Source organism: Sinohyriopsis cumingii, unplaced genomic scaffold (genome assembly GCF_028554795.1).
Source record: "Sinohyriopsis cumingii isolate HCF-2022 unplaced genomic scaffold, ASM2855479v2 utg001311l, whole genome shotgun sequence".
Lineage (NCBI taxonomy): Eukaryota > Metazoa > Mollusca > Bivalvia > Unionida > Unionidae > Sinohyriopsis > Sinohyriopsis cumingii.
In genome coordinates, this window is record NW_028315981.1 from 384447 (window position 1) to 401312 (window position 16866).

At 33.5% G+C, this 16866-nt stretch overlaps 1 protein-coding gene across 1 annotated transcript in view; it reads right to left on the minus strand.

Moving 5' to 3' along the window:
• Nucleotides 1-16866, minus strand: part of LOC149772646 (uncharacterized) — a 130463-nt gene that overhangs the window by 32655 nt on the left and 80942 nt on the right. The window contains exons 27-29 of the mRNA XM_089947527.1: nucleotides 13983-14196; nucleotides 7336-7494; nucleotides 56-328 (exon numbers count right to left, since the gene is read on the minus strand). Coding sequence (XP_089803653.1) covers nucleotides 56-328; nucleotides 7336-7494; nucleotides 13983-14196 — 646 coding nt within the window. The remainder of the gene's footprint in view (nucleotides 1-55; nucleotides 329-7335; nucleotides 7495-13982; nucleotides 14197-16866) is intronic.

A 16866-nucleotide genomic window follows, 5' to 3' on the forward strand; every position in this document is an offset into this window, starting at 1 on the left:
GTATTGGCATTAATGTACAGGAAAAGCAACTAAAATTTTTTACAAAGGGCTATACCTTTAGTCCGTACAGTTTTAACCGCTGTAACATTTCCATACTTGGTTACTGCAGTGACACTGATGTTATATAAAGTGTCTGCACTTAGGCTTGTAACGTCTTTGCTACTGACACTAGTTTGAAACTCATATCTTGTGTCTGTTGCACCCCCTTTAACACTGAGGACAAAGCCATTGGTTATGTTTATAAACTCAGCCCTTGCATAATTCCAGGTGATAGAAATTGTTGAGGGGTCATTTGAAACTGCTGTCAGGATTGGTACAGGTGGAGTCACTGGAATAGAAATTATGTTTACACAATGAATGATTACAGAAATGCACTTTTAGACATGAATATATCTTTGATCCAACAAACAATATCACCCATGCTTTTTTTGGTAACTTGCAATCCTTTTCTCCAGTTCATCAGTCCTTAGCCATGTCCCATGGAACTAAAGTAAAATTATACATCAAAATGATAAATTAATACTCTGGATAATTATACATCAAGATCATAAACTATAATTCCACGGAATTATATATTAAAAGTATGAACTAGAAACCCATGGAATAATATATAAGAACTATAAACCAGAATTCCACAGAATTATACTTCAAAATTATAAACTGGAAGTCCATAGAATTAAACATCAAAATTATAAACTGGAATTTCAAAACTATAATCTAGAACTCCACTGAATTATACCTCAAAGTTATAAACTGGAAGTCCATAGAATTAACATCAAAATTATAAACTGGAATTTCAAAACTATAATCTAGAATTCCACTGAATTATACCTCAAAATTATAAACTGGAAGTCCATAGAATTAAACATCAAAATTATAAACTGGAATTTCAAAACTAATCGAGAACTCCACTGAATTATACATCAAAATTATAAACTGGAAGCCCGAAGAATATTATGACTCACCTGCTCCACTGAAGCATACTTTCAATACTCAGTAAAATCACTAGTGCATGATAAATAAGTAATTGTGATCTACTCTTGCCTCTGATGAGCAATACCTTCCACAACTGATACAGCCATCATATTTTATGACTAAATACAACGGTATATGATAAACTAAGCTAAATACAAAAACATAACATGCCAGATGCTTATGCTACCAGCAACAAGAATGCCCTCAAAAAATGATAATTATACCTGCAAGGTGTGAGAAAAATATTGGTTCCAGAATTTATTTAAATAATACTCTTTAGTAGACAGGATATTTTAGTGAGAGATGTGATGAACTGGAGACAACCTCATCTTGGAAAAAACACCTTCAGGACAGAAGGGTGTGGCAGTCAAGATAAAATAATTATAAATTTCTCAAATATGCACACCCTGGCCATCATATCAACATGTAACAAAGGTCTACAAACCCTGGCCATCATATCAAGGTGTACCAAAAGTCTACAAACCCTGGCTATCATATCAATATGTAACAAAGGTTTACAAACCCTGGCCATCATGTAAAGATGTAACAAAGGTCTACAAACCCTGGCCATAATATCAAGATGTAACAAAGGTCTACAAACCCTGGCTATCATATCAATATGTAACAAAGGTTTACAAACCCTGGCCATCATATAAAGATGTAACAAAGGTCTACAAACCCTGGCCATCATGTAAAGATGTAACAAAGGTCTACAAACCCTGGCCATCATATCAAGATGTAACAAAGGTCTACAAACTCTGGCCATCATATCAAAATGTAACAAAGGTCTACAGACCCTGGCCATCATATCAAAATGTAACAAAGGTCTACAAACCCTGGCCATCATATCAAAATGTAACAAAACTCTACAAACCCTGGCTATGATCATATTAAGATGTGACAAAGGTCTAAAAACCCTGGCTAACATATCAAGATGCAACAAAGGTCTACAAACTCGGGCCATCATATAAAGATGTACCAAAAGTCTACAAACCCTGGCTATCATATAAAGATGTAACAAAGGTTTACAAACCCTGGCCATCATATAAAGATGTAACAAAGGTCTACAAACCCTGGCCATCATATAAAGATGTAACAAAGGTTTACAAACCCTGGCCATCATATAAAGATGTAACAAAGGTCTACAAACCCTGGCCATCATATCAAGATGTAACAAAGGTCTACAAACCCTGGCCATCATATCAAGATGTAACAAAGGTCTACAAACCCTGACTATCATATCAAGATGTAACAAAGGTCTACAAACTCTGGCTATCATATCAAAATGTAACAATGGTCTACAAACCCTGGCCATCATATCAAAATGTAACAAAGGTCTACAAACCCTGGCCATCATATCAAAATGTAACAAAACTCTACAAACCCTGGCTATGATCATATTAAGATGTGACAAAGGTCTACAAACCCTGGCTATCATATCAAGATGCAACAAAGGTCTACAAACTCTGGCCATCATATAAAGATGTACCAAAAGTCTATGAACCCTGGCTATCATATCAATATGTAACAAAGGTTTACAAACCCTGGCTATCATATCAAAATGTAACAAAAGTCTACAAACCCTGGCCATTATATCAAGATATAACAAAGGTCTACAAACCCTGGCCATCATATCAAGATGTAACAAAGGTCTACAAACTCTGGCCATCATATCAAAATGTAACAAAGGTCAACAGACCCTGGCCATCATATCAAAATGTAACAAAGGTCTACAAACCCTGGCCATCATATCAAAATGTAACAAAACTCTACAAACCCTGGCTATGATCATATTAAGATGTGACAAAGGTCTAAAAACCCTGGCTAACATATCAAGATGTAACAAAGGTCTACAAACCCTGGCCATCATATAAAGATGTAACAAAGGTCTACAAACCCTGGCCATCATATCAAGATGTAACAAAGGTCTACAAACCCTGGCCATCATATCAAAATGTAACAAAGGTCTACAAACCCTGGCCATCATATCAAAATGTAACAAAACTCTACAAACCCTGGCTATGATCATATTAAGATGTGACAAAGGTCTACAAACCCTGGCTATCATATCAAGATGTAACAAAGGTCTACAAACTCTGGCCATCATATAAAGATGTACCAAAAGTCTACAAACCCTGGCTATCATATCAATATGTAACAAAGGTTTACAAACCCTGGCCATCATATAAAGATGTAACAAAGGTCTACAAACCCTGACTATCATATCCAGATGTAACAAAGGTCTACAAACCCTGGCCATCATATCCAGATGTAAACAAAGGTCTACAAACCCTGGCCATCATATCAAGATGTAACAAAGGTCTACAAACCCTGGCTATCATATCCAGATGTAACAAAAGTCTACAAACCCTGACTATCATATCCAGATGTAACAAAGGTCTACAAAATCTGGCCATCATATCCAGATGTAACAAACGTCTACAGACCCTGGCTATCATATCCAGATGTAACAAAGGTCTACAAACCCTGGCTATCATATCAAGATGTACCAAAAGTCTACAAATCTTGGCTGTCATATTGTAATGACCATGGCTAGAGTCACAATGACTCAGATACTGTTTTCAGCCTTTGCTTCTATAAGTTTGCTTTTGTGAATATATTACATATGAATATGAATATGAAATATATTATTCACTTACAAAGCATAACAATTATATTTATCTCTAAAGTCTATGGGCTGTCAAACTAGCAGCTAATCCTGGCAATGGATCTTAACATGTGTAACCTATTTTCGAGGTACTGAGGTTCTTTCAGTAAAACGTCTTTGAAAGTCTGTCATAAAATTTTGAGAGCGTACTGTTTAGCTTATCTGCTACAAATATTATGCTCTTATGCTATTACTATTTGTAATCTATGTAAAATACCTACAAAATCATGATGAGAAAAGTCAGTGGTTATCCTAGTATCACGATGTCTGCCATTTAGGATTAGCATGAGAGTTTCATATTTAGAGATTCTCTACATTAAGCATTTGCAATTATTCACTCTAATGATAGTAGGGTACTGATAAGAAAGTAATTTGCATGTTTCAGTGATAACATCATTGCAATACCGCTGTATCAATGTATGCAATTCATGTTTTTATGTGACAATTGCTGACGTCTGCATCAAGTGCAGAACCCAAGTCTACATGAATCGATTTGGTTATTCAAGACTTAAGTTAACATCATAATGTTTAATTTCACATAAACTTGAGCTCATAAAATGTTCTTATTTGTTTCATAAACAATCCCTACAGTATTCAAATACTTATTGTTATGTAATTTATGCATTTGTAATGTTGACATTGTATACCATGCAAAAACTGTAATGTTTCATTGCAATACAGAGCACACCATACAAGACACTGATTGGTTACATGGGTTGGCGTGCAGTCTGTGATTGGTTGAATTGTCTCACGTGGTGTCTGGGGAAGGTTATAAATAGGGGAGCGTTGTCATTGTTGGTCAGAAAACAGATGAGTACAGTCGGTGCCAAAATTCAAAGTGACAGAAAAAAACAAATTGTCGAGTTAGTACATTTTGGATCTTTAAAAATAGCACATTTTACATATCAAATAAACAAGAATAATAGATTTATTCCAACAAAAATAGATTGTAACAGTTGTCTCCCACCACACCTGACAGCCAGCCCACCCCCATTCTACTTTGTTATATTAGAATTACATAGTCTGGTTGTACACAATAACTATTTATTTGTTTATTTATCTATCTAACTATCTATCTATCTGTCTATTTATTTATTTATACAACTCATTAAACATTGTCAAATTGTTCTCAATTTAATGTTGATGATATAACCCCTCTTCCATTGCCACAACCTCAAGCTTTTGACCTTTTCTAACATAATACTCTCTGTTCCTATGTACAAATATATGTAGCACCCTTAAGGACCAAAATGGGCCTTACAATATCAGGATGTAAGAAAAGTTTACAAACCCTGACCATCATATCAAGATGTAAGAAAGGTCTACAAACCCTGGCCATCATATAAAGATGTACCAAAAGTCTACAAACCCTGGCTATCATATCAATATGTAACAAAGGTTTACAAACCCTGGCCATCATATAAAGATGTACCAAAAGTCTATAAACCCTGGCTATCATATCAATATGTAACAAAGGTCTACAAACCCTGGCCATCATATAAAGATGTACCAAAAGCCTACAAACCCTGGCTATCATATCAATATGTAACAATGGTTTACAAACCCTGGCCATCATATAAAGATGTACCAAAAGTCTACAAACCCTGGCTATCATATCAAGATGTAACAAAAGTCTACAAACCCTGGCTATCATATCAATATGTAACAAAGGTTTACAAACCCTGGCCATCATATCAACATGTAACAAAAGTCAACAAACCGTGGCTATCATATCAACATGTAACAAAAGTCTACAAACCCTGGCCATCATATCAAGATGTACCAAAAGTCTACAAACCCTGGCTATCATATAAATATGTAACAAAGGTTTACAAACCCTGGCCATCATATAAAGATGCACCAAAAGTCTACAAACCCTGGCATCATATCAAGATGTACAAAAAGTCTACAAACCCTGGCTATCATATCAAGATGTAACAAAGGTCTACAAACCCTGGCCATCATATCAAGATGTAACAAAGGTCTACAAACCATTTGATGATGAAGAAATAATAGACTGATATGATCCCAAAGACCCTGACTGATGATGATACAAAATTTGGTGGAAAAAAGTGTTGTTTTAGTCAAATGTTACTTACATGGTTCTTATATATCACAAGTACATTCACTAAATTGCAAATGCAGTCATCCCAAACCAAACAAGAATCTTTTAAGTTGTCTTAGAAACAAACATAATCATCTGACTGCATTGGAGGAAGTCAGACACTCTCCTTGGATAGAAGAATTGGTGCCTAATCCCATAATTCATTACTTCCTTCCAGAGCAGATGTGCATGCTCTTCCAGTGATGTAACTGCATTGAGAGCTTGAAGGAATCTGCTGTATTATGATCCGGTAAGTATTACTGATGAAACATATTTGACTCCAAATGGTTTCTTCTTAAAATTATTAACCAATCATAATAATATTGTTAGAACAGTTAAGTGGTGGGAGTTAAAAACCTTTACCCTAGATCTGGCCCCATCTTTGAGCTTTGTATTTTTAGAAAATTAAACATGGGTTAACACATTGTGTATGCATGGAAGTGGTGTGGAGGCAATCTTTTCAACCCTCCAAATTCAGCGGAAGTAGAGAAACCTGTGTCATGATATTGAAGCTTAAAAGCTAGAGATAACTACCAGCAGCAAGTGGAGGTAATGGACCAGAGTTATTGTCCCTTGTCAGCTGATAAAGATGAAAAAGATGAGTTTTCGCCTTTTGGTTGGGCATGATTTAGGATGCAGTAAGGCTTATATTTCTAATGTTATTGTGATCTGGTAAGTATTCAAAGGAGAACCAAAGATAAAAGCAAAAACTTTATGTTTATACCTACACAAACAACAAAAACAACAATGCCATCTGTAAAGTAGTACCAATGTCTCACATGGTACTATGTTTTGCCAGGAAGACAAACACATAAAACAACTGCATAGCCAGAAATCAGCATAGGTCAGAATGACTCTTATAATGTAGTAAACATAATAGAGAGAACATAAATATTTCTAAATCAATGGAAAAACAGTTATTTGTAAATATGAAGATGTTTTCTTTTTAATCTGCATCTGTCTATTATTAATGGAAATTATTTTATATAGAGAAAAAATGAATAAATCCATGTAATAAGTATTTGTGCAAATGTTCATTTACATAATTTTTTTCTGAATTTAAGGCAATGGCACATCTCAAGGTTTTTGGCTGTAACAACATTAAACAAAGGCATTTACATTGTATCTTCAAATTTGCAAATAACTTTATTAGTATTGTAGCTAATTTGTATACAAACTCACAGTCAGGACTCAAAAGAAGGTTTGGGCAGATATCAAACCCATAACCCTTTAATTATGAGATCAACTCTGGCTTCCACCACAATATGAAGAAAGAAATACTTAATGAAATAGCTGATTCAAAATCTCTAACAAGACCATCCATGCCTTGAACAATAGTGATGAAGCCAAACCAAACATACAATTATGCTTTGATATTTCAACCATTCAAATGACTATCCTTTACTCAAATTACTTCTTTTGAGTCCGTAAGTAGACCATTCTCTTGATGGTAACCTAAACACCTCTAAACTCAAAAAAAATTAGTTTATTGATGCAATAAGCTTTTAGAAGTTTATCTGTAGTAACTGTATTTGTATGGTATTAAAAAAGAGTTCAATAAAACAAAGATATCAATCATTTCACTTACAGTTCACATTGATGATGAACATTTTCTGGAAGTTAAGTGGAGGTGTCCCAGAGTCCTGTGCTGTGAAAGTGATGTTGTATCTACTCACTGTTACAGAAAGCAGGGATTTTGTCCTCAGAGTCAATGAAATATTATCTTTAAGTTGAAAATAGGTGTCAACTGGAAGAAAAAAAAAGAACATTAAACGTTACTGGAAAGTCTGTTCTAATATTCAAGGTCACAGTCTAGTCACATTAATCCAACAGTAATCAGTTCTATTATAAATGTCATATTGACCAGACTGTGGCAATTGTAGGTTTTGTATCTCTTCCTGTCACATTCTATACCTGGTAGTATGTTTTGGGATGCATGTCAACTACTGACCTTGAAACAGTTATGTAACCCAAATATTCATTTGAAATTCATTTGAAATGAAGTTCTTTGCATCAGCATTTTAAGCAAAATTTACTGTCTCAATATTTACTTTTTATGCATTTCTCCAGTGTCTGTGTTTACAAAGCTCATTGTTTATCATAACATTATTTACTATCTGCATATTTTTTCACATTAATTTTGAAGCTAGAATCTCACTGCATTTAGTTTATTATTTCATAGTGTACAGTTTGTGCATTTCTTTACAGTGTTTGCTTTAACTACAATCTCATCAAGTATACTTGATTATGTCATTGTAGTTAATTTTTCCAGTTGCTAATTAAACTAACCAAATATTCCTACTTTTAAGTGTTGAAATTATTTCAGCTATAAAAATGCAGAATAAGCTATATGCTTTATATTCATGTATTTATTCCAAGTGAATGTCTTCAGTGTTTTGTGTGTGTATGCATTTGTGGTGGGCAGGATGCACAGTGAAGACAGTCCAAGTTATAAATGATTGCTTTCAGTAAATATGCTTCTAGAACATACAGTGGAACCCCACTATAATGTGATAATTAGGGTCCAAAAAATTGGATCACATTAATTGCGTGGCAGCATTAATGCAGAGTTTTACAGTATTTTACATTTTCAGAGAACGTATTGGTACATACACGTTTATTCATGTCTAATGTATATCATGAATAGGGTATCAACACCATTTACTATTGTGCTGTTGTGGCATGCAATTCATCCATAATGCATGTAATTCCATTGAACAATTGTACACAGATTTAAAATATTCAATAATTTTGTCACAGATCATTGTGTCTGAATTCAACGTCAAATATATCGCATGAACAGAGTATTAACATCATTTACTTACCATCTGATATCATGCCATCATGGCATGCAGTTAATCCATGTAATTCCATTGCAAACATTGCATACATATTTAAACTATTCAGTAATTTTGCCACAGATCATTATGTGTCTGAATTCAATGGGAAAAATTAACAGCAAAATTAGGTTAGGAAAGATGAAGCACGTGTACAGCTCATTACGTTCCAGGGTCTACAAATGGTGTCTGTACACATTTCATACTGCTAAAAGTTTATCATATGTGTTGTTGTGTAGCTTTATCTATTGTAAATTCCCAATAATTAACACTTGTACGCCTATTCATTTGAATGAGTACAGCAAGAATATTTAACAAACAACACATGCTTTCAGTGTGCATATAACTTTTACTTCAGATTTTGTGAATATCCAAAGAAACATGTGAAAAATACTTTTATAAAGATTTTTAAACTGAATGCACATACAATTTCATACCCATTCAATTTCCAGCTAATAAAGTGGACATTATTTACTGGTCAACTGATTGTGTCTAATAACATTGCCAAGCACAGCAAACATGTTGGTGGCTTTCATTTTTTTAAGTTTATTAAATTGTGAGAATCTTTTATCAACCACCGCATTGTCTGCTGCTTGATTGTGTATGCAGTTAAAGAACATGTCAGCTATTGTTTGAGAAACGATTGTATACAGAATTAATTGAAGACAATCACAAAGACGACTTACTGGCTTTACTCATGGATCATAAATAAGTAACATTTCTAATAATGTTTATTTTGGCATAACATTTCAAGAACCTTCTGAAATTGTTAAATTTCAGAAGCCAAGCCATGATCGTATTATATTCGAATTCATATGCAAACTGTTCCCCCAAATGATAATAAAAATTTTACACACTATTTCTTGTACTTGAAAAAAATGTTTTTCCGGGTACGAGAAAAATACATGTACATGTATTTAAAATTTCAGGAACCATGCCACGATTGTATTATATTCAAATTCATACACGATCTCTTCCCCACAATGATAATACATTTTTTATACACTAATTGATTTATGTGCGAATGTGCGAATGAATATATGAAATTTCGGGAGCCATGCCACAACCACATTATATCCAATTTCACTTTATCGTGGGGAGTGTTATAGTGGGGTCAGACTGTATTTGTGTGCATGTGTGTGTGTGTGTGCGATTTCTTGATTCAATGTATTTTACAAGAGATACACTAGGCAAATATAAGCAAATTTAATTGGGTGTCTCCAATATACAGAACACAGTGGCAGTCATTAATTATTTCTAGAATGAAGAAAATAGCAAAAAATGGATCATGCAGATGAAGTCAAAATTTTGATATACAAACCCAAACAAGGATGATGTTGGGAAAAATTGCTATTATAGCTTCTATTCTTTTTTTTTCAATACAAAAATGATCTGATTACATGAAATTTCACTAGCCAAATGGTTTTTAGTTCACTATTCCAATGATTTTTAGTTCACTAGCCCAATAATGATTTTTAGTTCACTAGCTCAATAATGGTTTTTAGTTCACTAGCCCAATAATGATTTTTAGTTCACTAGCCCAATAATGATTTTTAGTTCACTAGCTCAATAATGGTTTTTAGTTCACTAGCTCAATAATGATTTTTAGTTCACTAGCCCAATAATGATTTTTAGTTCACTAGCTCAATAATGGTTTTTAGTTCACTAGCCCAATAATGAATTTTAGTTCAATAGCCTAATAATGATTTTTAGTTCACTAGCCCAATAATGATTTTTAGTTCACTAGCTCAATAATGGTTATTAGTTCACTAGCCCAATAATGATTTTTAGTTCACTAGTCCAATGATTATTAGTTCACTAGCCTAACAATTGTTTTTAGTTGTCTTATTTAGGTGGACTCAGAAATTGCCATCCCATGCACCAAGATACCAATGCTGAAGGTCAGATTGGCATCATCTTCACTTAGCCCTTTACCTCATGCAAGCGTCTTTGGACACCTCTACACCATTCGCATGGAAGCGCCTTTTGATGCCTCTATTCAAGTCGCATGGAAACGCCTTTTGACGTCAACTGTAAACATCAGCCATTTTAAGCCGGTTTTCGTAGTGCCACCTTCGGGGAAAACCCCCTATTAGATACTACATTCATTTCTGCAAATGACAATTACATCAGATCAGGTGGTCACTGTTTATGCACTGGTCGATATCTGCTTTTTAAAGTAACTGGGTCATAATCTCCACTCTCCAAAATGGCGGTCGCGGATTTCATTCAGTACTTACAAAGTTTTCATGATTAGAATCACAACTATGAAAGATTCAATAACTTAGGTAAAGGCTCTGATATTGATGTAGGCAGCAATTAGTTTTTATAAATTATCAAATTCGGATGACTTAGTGATATAGACGCAGACGAAAAACTTGTAAATTTCGAGTATGAGAAATGGCAACTATGGTTTGTCACGTGGCCTCACTGACATAACGGTGAACGAGTTCTCTCAAGATTTTAAAGCATATAAAAAATTCTTCCATGACAAATAATTACACAGCTATAACAATCAGACTTTACTCTTAAATTTGTCCACATATAATAGATGTGTACCAAAAATGTAAAATGGTTAAAATTGCTGTTAAACGTAACATACACTATATTGCTTAACAGTTCACAGGCAGGCCTATGCATATGGGGTCGACTAGGTAACAGGTGTTCTCTTTACAGCACGCTGCACATTGTAACTATGCTCTATGAGGTAAAGGGTTAAGACTGACAACAGCTCATAAGAAATCTTGTAGTGAATGTTCCATATCGATACAACGATCCATCCTGCTGAAGTAGCATTAACACAATTTATATGGCTGCTGCCATGGCAGCCATGTTGTGCTGGAGGTCAAACCAGAACAGTTTTCATTTCGGACAATCTACATAACACAATAAATGCTTTAGTTGAAAGCAACCTCACGGCAATACAACCATATGTTCATAAAAAGTAGTGATAACAAGATTTTGAAGATAGTGGCCATATTGGATCTCTGAGTGACACGTTTTTTATTTAGAAAGACAACATATTGTAAGAAAATGTTTAGTGAAAACCCCATAACAGTTAGAGGTATGTTGTATTTCTGGTATACTGTTAACACAGGCATAGCAAATTCATCTACTCTCATGTAAAGGGGTGGGGCTGCTACTTTCTTTTGAGCTGAAATATTTTCTTTCATAATAAGATAATAATTTTAATGTAATGGATATAATATGCTTTTTTTGGCTATAAATCTGTGCAAGGCATTTGTTCCTGCTATTGACAGATGCAATTTATTTTATTAATAAAATGCTAGGCCATTGCCACAGAACATTAAATTGTTGGTCGCTAACACAATTGTGGCATACAATGGTATTTATCGTGGTATGTTCAGAAAAACCACAGTATACCATGGTACAAAATTATTTTGATACCAGCTCCAATATCAGTATGACCATCTGCTCATGAGAAGCAGTTGTAGAACTCTATTTTGGTACTTAACAAGTACATGCATTAAATTTGTGGCTTAATCAAAAGAATTGTCAATTGTAAAACAATGTGATTGTTACCTAGGGCTTATCAGGCTGCATGCACTGGCAGAAAACTAAGAAAATATCACTTGATCCTAATCACATGGCTTGTAAGGCAGCACCCTCTTTCTTTTCCCATGTGATCACCCTTTGATTGAGCTACAAGTGTGATACTTGCTCAGTGCCAAGTAAGAGCGGGTGGCTATTTGAACTGTCTGTGATCTTGCCATATAATTTACATGAGTGCAGTTGCAGCCTTTAACAGAAGGCAAGTAATTTATGACATTCCACTCAATACTATAATTGTATTTTACACTGGCTTTGTCTTTAATTTTCCTATCTATCTATCCAGTTTTGCATGTTTCTTTTCCTAAAGTGCAACTCTGACTTACTGACAACAATTCACTGCTTCAAATGGATCTGACATTCAAAATACACCCCAGCTTATAGGAGGGCCAGAGAGAAATTGACTATACATACATACATACATACATACATACATACATACATACATACATATATATATATGGTAGTTTCCCAAAGGATACATCATTTCCTACACATAGCTGAGGTTAATGTTGAATGATATGAATGGCTTTTAAATACTGGATATAAATTCCCAACATCTGCAGGACTACATTCAACTTCACATTAACATTGTACTAGTAAGCAGCTTGAATGTTCAGAAAGAAACAATCAGCTAATCACATTTCCTAAGTTCTATTGAAATAAAAATACAAGTGTGTGCATATAATTTTAAAAAAGACAAAGTCTTTCCTTTGAAATATGTGAGATTTTGAAACAATAGCTCCTCCCTTGCCTGCAACTTTGGAGTAAAGTTGGAAAATAAACTGAATACCAATGCTTAGTGACATTTTCTATGAAAGCACATTCACTTCTCCATTCTCAAGCAGAAACAAATTAAAACTTAATCACATGTCCAACATTGCAAGTAAAAGCATACATTGTACATAATACATGCATATTATGAATATTTATATAAATCTAAAAAAGCCTATTTTCCATGACAGCACATTCACTTCTACATTCTCAAGAAGAAACAAATTAAAACTTATTCACATGTCCAACATCTCAAGTAAAAGCATATTACCTTGCTTCATGTATATTCATAACAGCAATGCCTCTCATGAACCCAGAAATTAATAGCAGCTCTGAACATCAGTTCTGACCTAATTATTACTGAGTTTTCATACAAATAGCTCTTACAACACAATATTATTTACCAAACATGAGAAGATAACTATGTCACACGCGTTTCTTCAGACACAATATGAATACTGTTCTAATCAAACATCAACTGAACAGCTTCAACAATCAAAATACAGTCAATAGGCTTTTACAAATGTAAAATTTTGTCAAGAGTACATTGAGATAACTTCTTTTGGTAGAAATGAGTAAAGTAGAAATAAATAAACGGGAAATTTAAAACAAGTTTTTTATGAAATAAACTGTCAACAAAATTGTATATCTCGTAATTGTTCTCAAATATTTCAAATACAAAGGCAGACTTCAGTGCAAAGAATCAAAATGAATTCATTTTTTTGTCTGCGGTGGTATCAGTTATCACAGATTTTGTGAAAGATGTAGTTTTCCGTTTGTACTTAATTTCAAAGACAGGAAAAAGGACTCTTTCAATAGAAAGATAATTGTTCACTGGGATTTTAACTGAGAAATCCACAACATTGGAAACCAGGGCAAAATAAAATTTTCAGTAATTTTCCTATACTTAATGCAGTTTAGAAGCAGGGAAAAGCCTAAGTCTAATGCAGCATAATTATATGGTGACAAATTATCTCTGGTGTGAGATTAATGTTTGCTCTCTAAAAATGAAAGACACATTTCTGACTAACACAAAAAAATATTTATTTCTTACCATTTGAACCTGAAATGCTGTAACTGACATGACTATTGTCAGGATTTGTATCTGTGTCAGAGCAGACAAAATTAAAGATAACAGTGTCCGCAGCTGCAGTCACACTGATATTATATTCTGTTAGAGTTATGTTACAGACTGGGGCAGCATTTATATCAACCACCTGGATGAAGACAGTTGCTGTTGATTTCAGCTGAGATTCTGGATTGAGTGCCTGAAAATACAAGATATAGTAAATTGTTTTCCTGATTGTTACCCACCAATATATATATATATATATATATATATATATATATATATATATATATATATATATATATATATATATCCACACACACACACATACAAATAGACATACACATATATCATACATAGATACATACAGCACAGATATTCATCCATTTATTTATTAGAAAATATGAAAAAGCAAACAAAGGATACTATTAATTACAGAGTAGTTTTGCAGGTGGCACATAATTGTATGACCTTCAATAAATCTGTATTTTTGAGGGAAAGCAATATGGACTCAAGGAAATCAATACAATTCCATACATCCTGTCAAAAGAGGTGCAACAAGTTTACTACCCTTTAGAGCATCTTCCATTTCAATATTTACCAGTCAAACCATCACAATTTTTCAATTTTATAAATAAAAAAATACAAATCTCACATTACTCAATTTGATGCATAAACCATCCAAATCTTGCACTGTTTCAATTCTTCCTATAGAGCTTAAAATCTCACACTCTTTCAATGGTAAGTATAAAGTTTTAAATCCCACTGTTTGAACTGTATGTATGGAGCTTGAAGTCTCACACTGTTTCAATTGTATGTATAAAGATTGAAATCTCACAGTTTCAGTTATATGTAAAGAGCTTGAAATCTCCATTTTAATTATATGTATAAAGCTTGAAATCTCACTGTTTCGATTATATGTATAGAGCTTGAAATCTCACACTGTTTCAATTATATGTCTAGAGCTTGAAATCTCACACTGTTTCGATTATATGTGTAGAGCTTGAAATCTCACAGTTTCAACTACCGGTATATGTATAGAGCTAGAAATCTCACTGTTTCAATTATATGTATAAAGCTTGAAATCTCACACTGTTTCTATTGTATATACAAAGCTTGAAATCTCACACTGTTTCAATTATATGTATAGAGCTTCAAATATGTCACACTCTCACACTGTTTCAATTCTATGTAAAAAAGCTTGAAATCTGGCAATATTTCAATTGTGTGTATAAAGCTTCAAATCTTGCACTATTCTATTCTGTGTAAAAAACTTGAAAGTTTTTTATTTATTTAATCATTCTATGCATATTTTTAAAGTATGCTTTTATGTAAATTGGAATAATAGGCTTGTTTCATTTATATTTACCTGCAGATGCAGCTGCTAAATAAAAGGATGATCATTTCTGGTTCTTCTCCACAATTACATGAATAAATAATTGTAATCCCTAAACCATTATTTATTTCTTACCATTACAAAATCCAAATTCTGACTGATAGGTTTAAGGTCATTTATACTTTCAAGTGCCAAGCGCATGAGGATGCATGCAACCTTGATTCATTTTGCCAGGAACATTGTAAACTTTTGATAGTGTCATGAGGTTTTTACAAACCCTAGCAGGGATGACTCATCAAAGGTCACAAGTTTACTTTTGTTTTCACTTAGGGCTGTTCCATTTAAACATACTGGTATCCAGGGGGAAATGCAGTTTTTGAAAAATATATGTCAGGGTACACTGATTGCACAGAGTGCATATTAAAATGAAAAGAAAATTCTTAATTGCATCTATGGGTGAGTACCCCACATTAAAAATGCCTTCTCTGTGTCCCAAGTATGTTTTTCTGGTACAGCCCTAAGATCGGGATGGAAGAGAAATTTTGTTTGTAATTTCCAATCAAATCCAAGCATGTCTGATTTTGAGATTTTCGTACAGTTGTTTATATATGTAGAAGCTGTTTTATGATGACTATCTGGCCCTTGCATTTTTTTTCTTTTTCCCACAAATCCTAAAGTTATCCTAAGATTTGTGAAGATTGATCCATCCATGTGAGGTTTGGTCAGTCTGATTTAGTCCAAAAGAGATGAAGTCTAAAATGTAAATAAAAACTCTGGACCAAACTATATTTTTTTTCAGATACATTTTTTCATGTACACAAAATATCTATATTACTTGTCATCAGTGAAAAGCTACATCCTTGTTCTTTTCTCAAATAGCACCTGCTCTGGTCTATCATGAACTGTGTTGATGTCACAAACCCTGGAAGAAGGGTACTATTTCATGATGCAAAATTATGTCTTTCAGCCATAACTGGTTAATGGATTTTTCAAAATTTCTTTAAAAATGTCTGATTAATTTTTTTCACTTTTGTACAGTTTTAATACAAAAGCAATAATAAAAGTCAGAAATATTCAAATTTGGTTATATCAGTGAAATTTATTTGTCAACTCATCAAGACAGAGAGGTTATGGTAATTTTAACTCAAGATGGGAGTAGAAGAGAAAGTTTTCTTCCTATTCCCATTTGAATACAAACATCTGATTCAAAGACACTGTCACTTCAACAGCTGCTTAGTTATGCAGTAAAATTTGTTTTAGACAGGCTATTTAGCTCAAGCATAAACAAATGGGTGAAATTTGGACTTCATTTTCTTTATCGTTTGCTTACTGGACCTGTGAATTTTTTAAATTATATTTGAATAAGTTTAGAATATCTACCTTTACTTATGATCAAGTTAAAAGTACATCTAATCAATGGAATTTACCATAAATTTATAGCAAAAAATGTATAGAGTCCCAAACATTTTGTCAAATACATTCACAATAATAAAAACATGAAAATGCAGCAAAGATCTTTCCATCTTTATATAC